Here is a 16904-nt window from a genome sequence, read left to right on the forward strand (position 1 = left end):
CCCCTGCTCAGTTCAACCAGGCTCTTCCCGGACCCACACAAATTATGTTCTTTCCAGTCTCCAACACCCCTGTGCCAGGAATGCATCCCCCACCTCCGCTCCGTCCATCCAGGCCCAATTCGAGAGGCACACCCCACCGCCCCCCCCACCGCCACTGACCACAGCCTTCACCCACCTCCCAGCTCCCTCTCTCCCATCATCTGAACAGTCACCACAGTTACTGGCCACCATTCATTCACCATCAGCAAACAGTTACTGAGTCTCTGCTGGGTACCAGGCTCTATGCTAAGGGGGTGGGGAGGGGGTTGGAAGAGAGACATGAATGACATAATCTCTGTCTTCAGAGACTGCACAGTTGAGGGGACAACAACCAGTAGTTCGCACGGCACTTGTTCATTGAAAAGGTGCTTTTAAAAATCATTATGTTTAATTCCCATGTCCTTACGACTCTTCTAAGTAGGACTAGGATTACTCCCATTTTACCGGTGAGGAAATGGATTCTCAGAGCAATTAAGTGTCCTTCAGTGACCTGCCAGTGTCAGGAGTGACAGGGCCGAGGCAAAGTCCACCTCTCTTGGGTGTGAATCCAGAGTCATCCCAACCCTCAAAGCAGAGAAGGGCTCAGCCTCATGGGCGCACCCCCTTGTTACAGATGGACAAGCTGAATCCCAAAAGGGCCCAGACGGAAGGACTGACGCAGACTCAGCATTTACTCAGCACTTACCGCATGCTTGGTACCACACTGGATTCTTCGTGCGTAATTCAATGCTCCCACCAACCCAGCGAGGTTTATGTCTTAATCTCCATTTTCCAGATGGGGAACCTGGGGCTCTGAGGAGGGAAATGGCTTGCCCAGGGCCACACAGCTCGGACGTAGCAGGACTGTGGGACAAGCTGATCTGTTTCAGAGCTTGGCTTGACCTGCCTTGTCACTCTGCCCCGAAGCTGCAGGTGGACAGTCCTGCTACCACTATCAGACTGCTTCCAAAAAGGTCACAGGCAAATTGAAGACAGACCACATCCTATGGCTCTTGAAACCCCCACCGTTCTAGGCAGAGACACTGCTCCATAAACATGTAAACACTCCTGGGAGCTCTAAGAAAGTCTGAAGCCTGAAACCGGACATGAAGAGGCTGCTGGCAGGAGGGGCAGGGTAGGATCTGTGAGGCCTGGAACTGATGAGAGAACAGATCGACACCATCAGAGCTCTCGGGCCCAGGGAGGGTCTCAGCTCCCCCCATCACTGGTCCCCTGGGGCTGGCCTGAAGCCCCTCCTTGACCAGTGGAGACCCACTGGTGGGGCCTCCTGAGGAAGGAGCAGATGGTCCAGGAAGTGTTGAGTGGCCCTCAAGATGCCTTCCGGGAGCTCCTGCTCTGGGGTCACCACATGTTTACAGGCAAATCAGTGACCCATCTTATTAGCCACCTGATCGTCTTCGGCTGGCCCATCTCTGCCTCGTCTGGGAGTCTGTGGAAACTCAACTTGGAGATGAAGTGTCTCCCTCTGGACAACATGGAGACACGCTGATTGGCCACAGAGAGGAGAGAAGCCCCTTATAGTCAACTGTGTGGGGGATTCTGGTATCCAGCAGGCACCAAAAAGGAGTAAAGCATCCTGTCCCCTGCTTCACGCACCCCAGAAGGGCAGGCTGCGGGGAGCTGGAGAACCTGAATGCCAGAGCCAGACCAGCAGCGTCTGCGTCTTCACTTGTTCACTTTGAGCAAGTTCCTTAATCTCTCTGAGCATCATTTGTAAAATGAGAATAATAAAAATAACGAACATACCCCTTGGGTGAATCATTCAGGTAAAGTACTTAGTACAGTTCCTGGCATGCTGGAGACACTTAAGTTATTATTAATAATTTATACAATAATTAATAACAATATTAGAAAATATTTTGTCATCATCAAACTAATGGACCCACAAGCAAAACTCAGCCTGGATCCCCCAAACGCTCACCCCACTCTCTTGTCAGAAACAGAAGACCTTAGGAGGCCAGCAGTGAGCACCCCAGTAACCCCCAAAATCCATCTGTTCCAAGCTCAGCTGAGATGAAACTATGGGAAATGTTCCCCCAAATCGAGGGCTAGGCTGAGTTAGCACATTTGTTGTCACTTATTGTGGCAGCCAGAGCCCACCTGGGTGGGCAGGAGGTTGCAGAGGGATCTGAGAGCATTTTAGAGACCCTGGTCACCTGTGCTCCTGGGGAGGGAACTGTGGTCCTCCTCAGGGACCCAGCCCCACCACATGGGCAGCAGCTGTCCGAAAACAGAGTCACAAAGACAGCGGTCTCAAACTAAAGCAGTCCTCCGTGCACGCATTTCCAGACCCTTGGCCCCTGAGTCAGCCAATCCCTGACCTGTCAGCTCCAGGACGTCAGATGAGCCATCCTCTCTCCTGGCAGCTGTTTCTGCTCAGAGAGAACTCGAAGCCCTCTCTTCAGAACTTGGGCTCACCTGGGTGGCATCAGAGAGCAAAGCACACCTCAGGAGCTTGGGGCCAACGTGCCAGCCCCAGGAAGACAGACAGACAGGCAGGGAACCTGTGGGCAGAGGCAGGAGAGGGAAGGACATTCTGGAAGGGATTTGCACAGGAGCATTCCAAGTTACCCAAGAAACGTTACCTACACAACCTCCATCAGAAGCAGTGAAGACTGTCTCCTGAGTTGGGAGAGGTCTGTGGAGGGGCAGCAGAAGCACGGGAGGGGAGAGCAAATGGGACCTGGGCAGGCCTTCAGGCCTTGGAGGCTGGGCAGCAGAATCTCCTCCACACCACGTCTCCATCTCCTTTTCCAGGCCCTCCTTGTCACCCGCCCCGTGCCCTGTCCACTCAAGAAGACACGGAGCCACGATCCAGGCTTGACAGGTACGCCCATTGAACACTCTGAGGCTGGCCTGGCCCTGCCAGCTGTTTCAGCATCTGGGCCACTCACCAGACCTGCCTGTGCGAGCTGGACAGCTGGTGGGCCAGAGGGGGGTGAGACAGCAGTGACAGCCTGACGGGGCCCACTGCCACCGCAGATGGCTGGTGCCTCCCGCTCCAGGCCCCACACCTGCCACAGGACAGGAGCAGAGCAGAAGAGATGTGTCACTCACCTGGGTGAGCACCTAGAAGCTCAGAGTTGGCAGGGACCTTGGCCATCTTTAACCCCTTCAGGTTACCAGTGAGGCTCAGAGAGGACCAAGCACTTACCTAGAACTCACAGTCAATCAGCAACAGAGCCCAGACTGCCTTTCAGAAATTCACACTCCCAATCCAGTGATCCTTCCACAACATCACACTGCTGGCTGATTGAAAATGGGCTGGGATCCATACGCATTGATGTGAAAAGGTGTCCAAGACCTCTTATATAGTTTAAAAGATATTTTGCAAATCACAATGTATTGTGTGATCAATTTGCATAAAATTATAGTAATAACCCATACAATTACATACATGAAAATAATAAACCTGGAGGCATGTAGCTCAAATTTGTTAAGGTACTTTCACTATTGATTTTTTAAATTTCCTCTAATATTTGGGTGTTTCGACCAAGAGCCATGAAACTTTCATAAGCAAGGGAAACAACATAGATGGGCGTGCAGGGTGGGCACCGGAGGCAGCCTCCCCCCGCCCCCACCCCCGCCGCCCCGCCCGTGGAGCGGGCGATTTCTGATTCGCAGCCCTTCCTCTAATAGGGAATTTCTGGGGGAAACCAAGAGTTTGCCTCCATGGCTCTCCAGGGGTCCCGGAGCGAGGGTCACTTTCCTTCCCCTCTTCACCGCACCCCTCTCTAGCCCCTTCAGCTCTGGGCTGGGTAGGGGAGGTGGGCGCCGGCAGGCCATACAGCCCGGGGAGCGGGGCAGAGCTGCCCATGCATTATGGAAGACGCGGGCGCCCTGGCTCGCTCCCCGGGGCCTTAAATGACAGCAAATGAGGTAAAGCCGGGAGGGTGGGGACAGGAAAGGGGTGGGAGGGGGGGCAGAAGGAAGCCGTCTCCAGGGCCCTCGAGCGTTGGCTGAGGACCGGAGCCAGCCAGTGAGCGGAGCCTGGGAGAGGGAGGAGCACATCTTGATGCAGAGATGCTGCAGTGGCTCCGGCGCGCACACACACACGCGCACACACACACATACGCGCGCCCTCACCCGCCACCGCCACCGCCACCACCGCGGCGGCCGCACCAGGACAGCAGCGAGCGGCTGAGGCGAGCAGGGAGGAGAGGAGGACAGCGCAGGGGCTGGCGGCCGGGCTGGGTCCCCGTCCCCGCCTGGAGCAGCGTTCCCCTGCCCCGGCCAACACCCTTCCTCCACCCCAGGTAGGTGCCAACGGCTTTTGTCTTCTCTGGCTGGGGGGCTTCCCAGGGCGCTGCTGTGGGCAGGGGCTCCGCGCTCAGTTCCCTTGCAAGTTGGGAGGGGCAGGGCAGGGGCAGGGCTGGAACCCAGCTGGCTGGCAGGGCCAGTCTGACTTCTCACCCCAGCCTCACGGGGCTGCCAGTGCCAGAGAGCCCCTCCGCCCTGTCACCCTGTCTACATGGGTGGCATCTTGCAGGGCCCTGGCAGGCCGAGGCTGGCAGGGAAGCTAGACCCCAGCGGTGTGTCCAAGAATTCCAGCCAGCCACAGGCTGGTAGCAACAACTGTCAGAGAGGGCAGCAGCTAGAGGGCCTGCCCTGTGACCCCTCCACCCACCTGCCCGTCCCAGGGCCTGACAGTCCATAAGGCCAGGCCCCAGACCTTGACCTACCCCTAGAAGTCCCTGGATGGAACTGAGCCTGACTGCCCAGACTGGAGGTTGCCCTGCGTCCGCTTCTGCAGGGTGACCTCTTTGCAAAGTCTTGCTTCTGTTCGACAGAGGGGAAGACTGTGAGAGAGAGGGGAGAAACTGGAGCACAAGTTTGGGCAAAGGCCTGTCCAGGAGCGGGGACTTAGGGAGAAGAAACTGAGGCAAGGCACATCCCTTCTGCCCTCCCCAATCTTATCTTCTCCTCATATCCCTCCCCCTCATCCTCACTGGTGGGAGAGAAGGATTTGCAGAAGTTTGGCTTTCCAGGGAGGAAATGGGCTGGGCTGGGGGTGGGGAGGGGCACCATTTAGGGTCTAGAAAGAGAGGGCATCCTTCTGTTCATCACCTTGGCTTACATAATAGCCAGAGGTGGGGAGAGCAGCCCAGCCAGCATCAGAGCTGAATTCCCATCATCTTCTCCAGGAGGGGTTCCCAGGTCTGGGAAGCAAGGAAGTGGTTAGATGAGAAAGGAGAGTGGTTAGATGCCTGTGGAAGGAGAGTCCCGGCCTTACACGGGAACAAAGCCAGGGACCCCTCATCCGCAGACCACTGGGGGCTGAGCCTGCGTCCCAGAAGGAAAAGCTGTCAGTCCAGGTTGTTTGGAGGTTTGGGAATCTAGACAGACCAGGATAGGGTGGGCTGTGCATGTCCAGGACCCCTGCCTGGAGAAGGATGGATTTTCCAGCCCCCAAGACACCTGCCCTTAACTCTCCCCTGCCCCACGCCCAGCCTGGAATTGGTCAGACTTTTACCACCCTTTCCTTTCAGCCTGGCTCCCCAGGCCCCCAAACTCTCTTCGCAGACCAGCTAGCATTCTTTTTCTTCTGCTCAAAGGGAAGCAGGAAGAGGAAGAGCCCAAATAACCCAGGAGATTTGGTGATCTGATCTCATTCTGGGCAGCAGTCTCAGTCTCTTCCTCCAACCTCCTGGCCAGAGAGCCCGTCAGTCCACTTAGCCTCTGAGTCTCCACCTCCCAGTTGCTCTCAGAGGGACCACACTTGCCCCCCACCAGAGATCAAGGGCAGCAAAGGGTGGGCCACCTGTGGGAGAGGCTGGGGACGGGGCAGGGAGATGGTGCTTCTGGCCTTGGGAGGAGGGAGTTCTGCCCTGAGAAGAGGCAGCATCCAAGCCCTTCCCCAGGGTACCCTCCCAGTTAACCTTTTCTAGCCAGGCTGCAGGACCACTCAAGCAAGTCTTCTGCCCTAACGTCAAAAGTTCTTCCTAATTCCTGGTGGGATCTCTCAGGAGCCCCAGCCAGCAAGAGGGAGACGGGAGGTGAGGGAGATGGTAGGTGAGGCAGACAGGGAAGGGCCCCTGAGCCCATGGCATCAGTCACCCAAGGTCCATCTGTCCTTCCGGGGCTCACCATGAGCAGAGAGGGGAGCAGAGGACATGCCCTAGGGGAGGAGTCTCCTGCTGGCTCTTATTTCCCGCCCACTTTCTACTCCCCACCCGGCCAGGTTCTCCCCTCGCCCTCCCTTCCTGGATGAATGCACCCCTCCGCCTACCCCACACCGTTCCCCCTGCTAGATTTCACTCTTTGTGCAATTCCATTCCAGCATCTTCTCTGCCAGCAGTTGTTCAAACAGAGACACACAGAGACAGGGCCTCTGAGGAAGTGTGCTCACGGGATGCTTGTGCACACATGGTCTCTGACTGACTGACCAGACTTACCCCTCAGGAGCGAGTACACAGAAGGGGGTGCCTCACAGGTGTCCCCTCTGCCTCTAAGGCTGTCAGGGAAGAAATACATTTGGGATGGTTTGGAGAATGCATTGTGCTCTACGTCCACCACCCCAACTTTTCCTCAGGACAAATGTTTGCAAGAAAGCTTACCACAAAGACACCTTTAAGCCTAACCACGGGGTTGAGGGTTGAGCAAGAGATGGTTGATACACAGAGAAGGAAGAACCAGAGCAAAGGATATGCCAGTGAAGCAGGTGGGATTGAAGTTAGACTGCAGGAGACACTTCCTCACCAGGAAGATGAACCATGAGGAGGTGAGGCAACCTTCTTTCCAATGACTCTTTGAGAGGGTGGAGAACTGGAGTCTGGTCCGAGCTCAGAGACTGACCTGCCTGGAGGCAGAGGTTGGGCTGGATCACCCTGTCAGTTTCTTCCAGCCTCAGATTACCCTCTTACAAATGGTACAGGTGGAGGCAGGTCCGTCTTCTTTGCATGTTGGTCACCTCTCACCGTTCTGGACCATCCTAATCTAGATGAACCCCCACCCACCACCAGGGCTTTGGTAACTTGGAACATTCATGGGAGTTTCCATGGGTTCTATGCCCTGATGGTAACCATCCTAGAGTAAAGAAATCCTTCCATGGGTTTAATGACTTCTCTTGCTACAAAATGAGCCCGTGTTTCCTTGTTTACCCAAAGAGGATGCAAACAAAAGCAAAGGTGTGTGATGTTCTCACCCCGAACTGAACACACTCTACCCCAGGACACACGCAGATCCAACCGCACCTCAGCATCTGTCTGATCCGCCCCACCCCACACTCAGGGCACCCATCCAGAAGAAACCTGCTGGTCTCTCCAGCCCCAGCCCGCATCCTCTCAATGTCTGCCGACCTCACAGACCAAAACGCTCCCCCACCCTGGCTCTGGCTGAAGGGTGGCCCTCCTGCAGCGCAGCCCAAGAGGTGCAGTTAATTAGCCCCAGAACATACACTAGCCTGAGGAAAGGAGTAGGTTCAAACCCACCTCGACCAGGCTTGGCTCTGAACCAGCTTATGCAGGAATTGGGGGAATCACCTCTCAGCAGAGATGGGGGGACATGCAAAATTATTCCACTAATTTCTCCCTGATGTGGTTCTTCCAAACCAAGTTGAAACAGTTGCTCCTACTCCTGATGTCTGAAACAGAGCCCTCCTCTCAAAGCCCTCGCTCGTTCTGCCCCCCCCAACACCCTACAGGCAGGCAAGTAGGGAAACTGAGTCTGGGTGCTACTTGCCCCAACCCCTGGGTCTTCCCAGGAGAATGCAAGGCTTTCCTCTTCTGTCTGCTCCCCACTTTGAGGGGTCTCTACAGTGGAGAGGGTGGGGACAGGAGGGCCAGAGACTCCAGACCACAGATCAAGGGCCAGACTCCCCCAAGTCCAGCGCTAAGAGCGCAGGCAAATCCACCAGCCTGGGGGACACAGCTTTCCCCAGGGGGCACAGCAGGGGCAGGGCTAGGGCCTCAGGGAGCCAGCTGCAAATACAAAGAGCTTGCAGAGAAAACCAAGGGGTGGGAAGGGAGGGAGAAAACAGAGGTGGCTGGGGAGAGACCCAGCTGCAACGTTGCCCTGTCACCATCCAGTCCCTGCCCCCCCCCCCCCCGAGGACTGAGAAGGTCCCAATTCCACCCAAATATGCCTAAAGGACCTCCTCCAACTCAGGGCACCAGCCTCCCGCACTGAGGCTTCCCAACTACAGTCTGTTCCTGCCAGCTCCGTCCCCCACCCCCAGCACATGGCCCCACCAGGCCACTGCAGACCCCTGTCCTCCCAGGGTGGCACTGGGATGGTTCAGACCTTCCTGGAAGACAGTGTAGGTGACAGTGCCTTTGGTAAGCAGCGTCCCCCTCCCATCTCAGACCCCATGGGCAGCTGGTCGGGGTGATTGAGGAGGACTACCTGCTTGGGAGAGCCCACGTGTGTGTCTGGGCCAGGTGCTCTCCTGAACACACCGTATCTGGGTGTGACTCTGTGTGTCCTTGTGCCCTCGCCTAGAACGGCACGCCTGCTGGCGCTTACTCAGGCGCACCAGACCTGTGGGGGCTAAGAGACAGAGGCACCTGCTCAGGGAGACCCTCAGCGTCCTAGACACCCGTGAGTGCAGCCCAAATGTGACCATGCCAGACACAGTGTCTGGGACACAGGTATGTGTCCCTGTGTGCCGGGCCCATGCCCGAGGGCCGAGAGGACTCTCAGCCATAAGGTCTCATCTTTCCCAAGCACTTACTTTACTGTGGGCGAGGAATAGGGTTGACCTCACACGAGTCCCAGGAGGTGGGTACTACCCTTATCATCCCCATTTTGCAGATGGGAGACTGAGGCTCAGAGAGGTTAAGTAATGAACATAATAACTGGGGTTACTCTACAAGTAAGTCCCGGGCCTGTCAGCAGGAGAGGCCACCCCGTCCAGCGTGTGCTGTGCTGCAGGGGGGTGGGGGCGGTGCTGAGGGGCTCCTGTCAGCTTATAATAAGTCATTTAGTCTCTGCCCTCAACTGGGATCCAAACTCCTTTTCTCATCACCACCCATCTGAAAGCTGCCAAATCCTTCAATGCTCAAACCTCCATCGTCCAGGGAGAAGGAGAGGCAGGTTCAGGCCAGGAGCTGGGTATCCCAAGTGGAAGCACTTGGGTGGAACGTGTCTTTCATTTTCTGGCTGGCTCCGTGCCGGGGTCCTCAGCCCAGCAAACCCCACTGTGTGCTGGAGTTCAGCTCACAGCCTTCCAACCCCCAGCTGTCCCCCAGCCCCTTTGTCTCCTGGGCTCAGCAGTTCAGCCAGCTCCTTCTGGTGCCCCTGAACCCCAACCAGCCTACGAACCCCCATGTTCTCCCAGGACCAGCCCCAAGTGGTGACAGCCTGTGCCCGCCCGTGCCAGCCAGTGCCTGCAGCCCTGCACCGGGGCAGCTGGCCGGGGCCAGGCTCGGCTGGCTCAGGGTTCACGGGGCCAGCTCTGGGCCTGGCATAGCTCCACTCCAGCCTTGCTCCTGACAAAAGGCCCTCCTCCATCCTGGGCATTCTAGAATGTGTCACTGGACAGATGGTATGGGGAGACGACTGGCCCATGCGGCTTGTGAGCACAGCCTCTGGCTGCACTCAGCTGGGAGTTAATGCCCTCTCCCCAGTGCTCAGCACAAGGCTTGGCACTTGGTGATAAGTAGTGCAAAGGAAGTAGATCCAAGGCAAGCTTGGGTGTCTTCAGGGAGACAGTAAGCTCCAACCTTCAACCCATGTGCTGTGTGTGTGTGTGTGTGTTGGGGGGGAGGATGTTCACACACAAGGCCTTGGCACACGGTGGGACTCAGTGCCCATCTGATTGGGCTGATCAGTCTCTACTGCCCCCCAAGGACAACACCCAGTGCTTCTGGACCCCAGCCCCTTCCCCACCATGTCTCCTCTGAGGCTGCTGGTCTCAGTCCTGGGTGGGTGGGCCCAGGGCCTTTGAGTCCAGAGGTGACTGATAAAATTCTGGATTAAACTGAAGTTAGGATGAGCAGTGGGATTACATTCTCCACGATGTATGCTAATCACCTATGGTAAAAGAGACAACGGATAATTCTGACCGCTGTGGGGTGGAGGTAAATGGCCCCAGGTGCAGGGCTCCTGGTGGATCCTGGAGAAACAAGGCAAGGCTGGGCCCTTACACCCTGTGCTGGGCAGGGGCACAGACACACACACACACCAGATACACCCATATGCAGACATGTGCACATACACAGAGACACACAGACAGGATACACACAAACATCACATACACGCGTACACACGTACACGCGCACACCCACCCCACTCTCTCCAGCACTGCTGGTGGGTGGCCCCAGACTCCTGTCCCCGAGTCTCCTGCCCCGGCCACAGGTCCCCTCGCCTCTGTCTCTGCTTTGCCCACTCCCTTCCCCCATCGCTGAGCTCCCAGGACTGGCAGGCAGACAAAAGTCAGGAAGCAAATGATGACTGAGTGCCGTCTCTGTGCCAGACTCTGCGAGGAGTCACCCCTGCACCAAGGGGACATTTTCAAACTGTTCAGAGCTGTGGAAACTTGGAGGGAAGTCCAGCAGATAAAGCAAGTGGAGCTCCGGTTGAAGTAGGGAAGGAGTCCGGGGCCCCACCCTTTTTCCACGCCCCCATCTCCACCACTACCCTAAGGCAAGTCCAAATAGCCCCAAGACTTACACTGCAGGGCACTCCATACCTCGTCGAACACTTAGAACAGCTCTGTAAAGAAAGTGTTATGATCCCCACTTTACAGATGAGAAAACTGAGGTTCCGTCAGGGGAGATAACTTGTCCAAGTTCCCAGTGTTGTTAGGAGATGAAACTAACGTCACCAACTCCTGTCCATCCATTCCAAAGCCTGTGGTTGTTCCCAGTACCCCTGGGTCTCCCTGTGCTAAGAACAGCTCCCTGCACTTGTGCACCATTCGGGGCCCTGCTTCTAGACTGTCCCACGACTAAGCACTCTGCCAACCCTAGCGAGAGGGAATGAGTGAAGGTGTGTGTAGGAGAGAAGGAGTGTGTGATTGAGAGAGGATGTGCGTGCGGGTGTGTGTAAAAGTGTAGGAGAAGATGTGAGAGTAAGACACAGAGTGTGTGTGTGTGTGTGTGTGTGTGTGCATGCGCATGCATGCACGCCCTGGGGTTGCCCTTGGGGAGCACTGAAGACTGAGTATGTGAGAGTGTGACATGGAGACATATGATCATAGCTGTTCTCAAGCAGTTAAATGCGACACACAAGTGACACCCGTTCTATGCCAGGCACTTTGCTACACAAGGTGATACCAGGATGAAAGAGACAGTCTCCCCCTTGGGGGGCTCACAACCTTCTGATGGGCGCGCCTGTGCTGGCAGGGCACCAGGGCGCCATCAAGAACAGAGCTGAATTCTCTGTGTGTGGGGGTGCATCTTAGGGCTTCCTGGTTGGGGCGAGATGTGAAGGGGACCTTGAGGGTGCATGTGCCTGTCCCAGGAAGGGCACTACCTGGGAATGGAGTCGTGTGAGCCAAGGTCCTGAGACGGGGGTGCTGGGGGAGCGTCAGAAGAGCTGGAAGTGCTGAATTTCTGGGTCTAAGTCTGGAACTGAAAGTGGCAAGGATAGGGAGGGGCAGGTGGCGGTGCAGAGGACACAGGGAGGCATGAGGCTGAAGGTGGGGCTGGAGAGGGACTGCCATCTGTTTAAACATCGCTCCCCTGACTCCCACTGGAACACCCAGCTTCTCAGCCTACATCCTCCCTGACAGGCCCTGGGCCACTGCTCCCCCTACCCTTTCCCCCACCAGCTCCTTGAGATGCCAGCTGTGGTGACAATCAGTGTTGAGGTTCAAAAGGACTTGGAAGCCCTTTCTTTCCCAGGGAATAGGACCCACAGTGAGACAGAGAGATCCTGAGCTTGCACTGGTCTTCAGACCCTGCACTGGCCCCAGTGGCAGACTCTTAAGTCCTCTGCAGCCTTAAGTCCCCTGCTGTCCCCACCTCCCCACTCCCATCCGGGGGACAGCATTCTCGGGCCCTCGGCCATCCTGCACTCTCTGGGAGCGTCACAGTCTCAAAAGAAATCTTAGCACCCATTTTACAGATGGGGATGCCGAGACACGAAGATGGAATGGGTCTTGGAGCCGGTTAGTGGAGGTGCCCCCAGCCAGGCTCTCTCTTTCATCCTTAGTCTCCCTCCTTCTGCTCTTAGGATTCTGCAAAGCAGGTAGCCAGACAGAGAAGCAGAATCTGCAGCAGGGTTATCTGGCTCCCTCTGGCCACTCCAACAGGATCCCATAGGAGTCCAGTGACCCACACTCACCCTGATAACCAAAAAGCAGGCCCTGAGATTCCACACTCCCCTCGCCCCAAACTGGGTATGTCTTCCCGGAGATGAGGAGTAGGTGGAAGGCTGGCCCTCCCCTCTCCTCACCCAGGAAGAAGCCCCAATCTCTCAAGCTGATGGAGGGGGGCTCTGACTTGCTCTCGGTGCCCCCCCCCCCAGGGAGCAGATTCTCCAGAGCTCCAAGATTTAACCAAGTCTCTGCTCATCTCAGCAAGAGGGAGGATCCTTTGGGAACTGGGTTAACTTTTTCAGCCCAGAAAGCCATCTGGACCCATTAGGCCATCTGGTTGGGGAGCCTTGCTAAGTGGGCCAAGGTTATGGGTCCATCACGCCCAGTACGTAAGTGCCTTACCTGGTGTCCTGGTGAAAGGGTGTGGTGACTCAGTGAAACTCGCCTTCACTGCTAAAAAAAAACAAGGCTGGTCCCCAGAGACTTGACGCAGCTTCCAGAGGGGCTTATGACCCCCCTACCCAGGCAGCCGTCGGGGAGGGGCAGGGGAGAGTGGGCCCCAATTGCTAGGAGATGTTACTAGTTCCCCAGATCCAGGCAGAGGACCTGCCCTCTTCTGGCCCTATGCTGAGAGCTGTTACCGGGTGAGCAGGCCGGGGCTTCTTGCCTCCCAATTAGTCACTGCTTCTATTTCCTGAGCAACACCCTGCTGGCTGCAGGGGAGGTGGGGTGGGGGTGCCAGGCAGAGCCAGACTCCCAGGGGGCCAGCAGGAGGCACTCAGCCCTGGAAAGAGCTCCTCGGTAATAGCCAAGCCCCTTCCCCTGGGGTCCTGGGGAGGGTGAGGGCGATTCCGGCCTCTCCCTGGGCTGAGGTAAAAGCATCGCCTGCCCAGATGTGCCTGGAGCTGGGAGGGGCGCTCCTCAGCTCAGAGACCTGCCCCTGTCTTTCTGCCTCTCTAGGTCCTTCTCAGCCTCCAGCCAGACTCTCCCTGTGCTAGGCTGAGGCTCCTCTCCGCCCCTCTGCTCCCCACCTCGGCCTGGAACGCCCACCATGGGGACACCCGCCCGGAGGCAGTCACACTTGCTAATGCTGGTCGTTGTGGCCCTTGTCTCCACTCCAGGTAAGAAGGTTTGTCTGGGCTCTAAAGCCTCACAGGGCTGACTACGGCATTCTGTCATTGCTGTTATGTTATTGAGGGCTATGGAAACAATTGACTCTGCATTGGTCTAGCATTTCACTTTGAAGCCATTTCCTTGTAAAATTTTCCTGTTTGTGGATCTTACTTTCCCTTTGAGGTTAGGAGGAGAGGAAATGGGTCTTTGCCATAGTGTAGATTTTTTTCAAATAAAAAGCATGATCCAGAGAAGGTGAGTGGCTTGCTCTGGGTCACACAGCAAGACTGTGGCACAACCAGATCTCCACGCTATCAGCCCGGATTTGCAGACTCCTAAAGCCGCAAGATTAAATTTAAATTTATTGGGAGTGGGTATAGGTCAATGGTTGAATGTGTGCTTAGCATGCACAAGGTCCTGGGTTTAATCCCTAGTACCTCTAGTTCAGAAAAAGAAGAGGAAAAAAATTAAAGTGATATTAATGCTTATTAGGGGGCAGGGGGTAATAGCTCAGTGGTGGAGCCCGTTTAGCATGCACGAGGTCCTAGATTCAATCTCCAGTACCTCCATTAAAAAATGAATAAATAAAATGGATTATTTGGGGCTTAAAAAATAACATAAAATTAGTTTCTTAGTTGCACTGGCCTCGTTTCAAGGGCTCATAGCACAGATTATAAAGTATTTCCATCATCACAGAAACTTCTGTTGGACAGCACGGCTGTGGAGTTCCCTGACCACACAACTCTGGGAGGGTTCCTCAGGGCAGCGCTGAGGCCTTGGCAGATGGACCAGGTGTGGAACAGGATGTGGGAAGGGATGAGGCAGAGCAGGGGGTGGCCCAGGAAAAAGGCAAGAGGGACTCAAAGGTTCTCCTGCCAAGGGTGCTGCGAGGTGGGAGGAGGGAGGAGGAGGGCTGGCAGAAGGAAAAGGAGGACACGGAAAAGGGAGCAGTGCAGGCGGAGAGGCCCGGGCTGGCTGGGCTCTGGGAGAGCACCGGGGAGGAGGTGCCGGAGTCCCAGCCTGTCCCAGGGCTGGGGGGGCGTCCCTCAGAGGGGCCTGCTGGGACGACTGCTTGGCCTCTCGGCCCTGACCTCCAGCCCAGATCCATAGACTTTTCTTTTCTCCACGAGAGAAAGAATCCCCATGCTCTGCTGTCCTGGAGTCCTGGCCACCCCACTCCCCACCCCCCGCCAGGCTGCAACCAGCAGATTTTCAACTCTTTGTCTCACCAGGGAAGGACTCACTGGCACACTTTCAGTTATTCTCAGTAAGCCTTAACTGCCTCCCAGTCCTGCACCCAAATCAGTGAGGCTGCTGGGAAACAGGGCTGCCCCAGAGAGTGGGGAGACTCTCCCAGCACCCCCAGCCCCAGACCGCACTCCCTATGCCAGGGCCCCCCAGGCCCAGATGAGCTGTGGGATGGGGAGCCCAGACTGCATGGGACTGCATGGGACTGCATGGAACAGAAGACACCCGCCCCAGAGAGAGCGGAGGAGAGGCGCGTGGGTTCCTCTCCCCTCCCCACCCTCAGGGACAACAGTGCTGGGACCCCACCATCTGAGGCAAGCAGTACAGGCAGCCTCCAGGGTCCTTAGACCCAGAGAGGCAGGAAGGCCGAGAGAGACGAGACCTGGTCTGCCACCTCCAAGAGCTGCAGAGACAGGAGTGGAACATCTCATCACTGTTCCCACCCCCTAGGAAGGGGCCTCAGTTCTTGGCTGTCTTTGCTCACCCACCCAGGGATGCGGCTTTGGACTCCTGCACCCCAGTGCAAGGAAAGGCAGCACGGATTCCCCTCCACGCTCTCATGTCCCCAGTCCCCTTCCTCTGTAAGGTCCTGATGCCTGTGTTTGGGGCCGCAGAGTTGCCAGGACAGGGTATCAGGAGAGAATCAGAGAGGATGTCAGACAAGGTCAGCACACAGTGGGCGGCTTTGCCTGGGAGTGGGTGTGTCTGTGTGTGTCTGTGTGTGTGTGTGTGTGTGTGTGTGTGTGTGAGTGCATGTGTAGGTGGATGTGTGTGTAGCTTCAGAGGGAGCTGTGGGGTGAGGGTGTGTCTGTGGATGTTTGAGAGGGTGGAGATATGAGTGAGTTACTGCATGGGGGGTGTGCTACGTTTGTGGGGGATGAAGAGTGTGGACAGAAGGCCTTACAGCGCAGTGCCATGGCTCTCCACCCCAGCTGCCCTTCAGAACGCCCATGAGGCCCTTTCAAAGTCTAGATTCCTGGGTCTCACTCCTAGAGATTCTGATTCAGTACCTCTGGGACGGAACAGTATCTCTGATGGTTCCGATGGGAAACGGAGGTCAAGAAACCCGAGCACCGTGGTTCAGGACCCCGGCTATGGGGGCGAGGCTGGCCAGAGTCCGGATGCCTACATCTGCTCCTTCTTGCTGAGTGATTTGGGGCAAGTTATTTCTAAGTGTCCGTTTTCACATTAGCCAAATGAGAAACGGCAGTACCTGTCTTCTCCAGAGGTTATGAGGAGGAAATACGGAGTGTGGTGTCTGATAAAGAGGAAGCACTTAATAAACAGCACCTATGTTAATTAGTATGCATGCAGGGGCATGTATAAATAAAGTGCACAGGGGCACCTGTAGCCGCATGTGCTCGGGAGTGGGGTGCGTCTATAAATGTGCGTATCTGGCTGCTGGAGTAGCTTAAAGCAGTATGCGTGATCTATGCGTGTGTGAATGCGTGTGTGTACAGGGAGGTGTGGAAAGTGTGCATATGTGGATATTGGGGTGAGGGTGTGTGTATGGCTGAGTGCAAGGGAGAAAGCTTTTTCAAGAAGAAAGCCTATCGTAAAGCATCACTCTGCCCCGGGCCCACTCAGCCACCCCCACCCCCACCCCCACCTCACCACCGTCCAGACAGAGTTACTGGAAGCTGCTATTATGCGAGGTTGTTCCCAGCAGCCTGGCTGCCTCCGCTACCCCTCCTTCCCCTCCCCTCCCAGCAGTCCCAGCTGGGGCAGGGTCCCTACCCTCCACCACCATCATTAACTTGGGATTAAGCTGGGCTCTCCAGCCGAGATGATGCTGCCCGCCGCCATCTCCGAGGCCTGGGGCGGCAGTGAGGGCGAGTGATGGGTGGTGGGGAGGGGCGTGGGGGATGCCATTTCAGGGAGTCCTGCCTCCTTCCTCATTCTGAGAGCTGCTTAACAGCTGCCCTCACTCCCAGGGGTCCAGGGCTGGGCCTCAGCTGTGGCATGGGGCCCATCCCTGCCCCTGGGAGAGGGCTGACAGCTGGATGCCCTGGGAGAGGAGGCACTAATTGGTTAATGGGGACCCCACCCCCCAACCCACCAAGGAGCGCCTGAAATCAGCTGCACTGAGGGGTAGGAGCCAATTAGGGGTGGCCGGGCTCCTGCCTGACACCACAAAGGCTGAGTATGCCCAGCCCCACCAGTCAGCAGACAGAGCCAGCTCTCCACCCCTGTGGACAGGCAGGTGCGAAGCACTGCCCTCTGGGCCTCAGGGCCCCCCGCCCCAGTGAGGCCGGACAGCGGTGCATGAGGAGCAAGGCCTCGGGAAGGAGCTAGGCATGAG

The 16904-nt window shown here is 56.5% G+C and overlaps 1 protein-coding gene across 1 annotated transcript in view; it reads left to right on the forward strand.

The window, feature by feature from the left end:
• The first annotated feature begins 3995 nt into the window (after positions 1-3995).
• The window catches only part of CNTN2 (contactin 2), a 31036-nt gene continuing 18127 nt past the window's right edge, over positions 3996-16904 (forward strand). The window contains exons 1-2 of the mRNA XM_031438736.2: positions 3996-4295; positions 13202-13362. Coding sequence (XP_031294596.1) covers positions 13293-13362 — 70 coding nt within the window. The 5' untranslated portion in view covers positions 3996-4295; positions 13202-13292. The remainder of the gene's footprint in view (positions 4296-13201; positions 13363-16904) is intronic.

Source organism: Camelus dromedarius, chromosome 21 (assembly GCF_036321535.1).
Source record: "Camelus dromedarius isolate mCamDro1 chromosome 21, mCamDro1.pat, whole genome shotgun sequence".
Lineage (NCBI taxonomy): Eukaryota > Metazoa > Chordata > Mammalia > Artiodactyla > Camelidae > Camelus > Camelus dromedarius.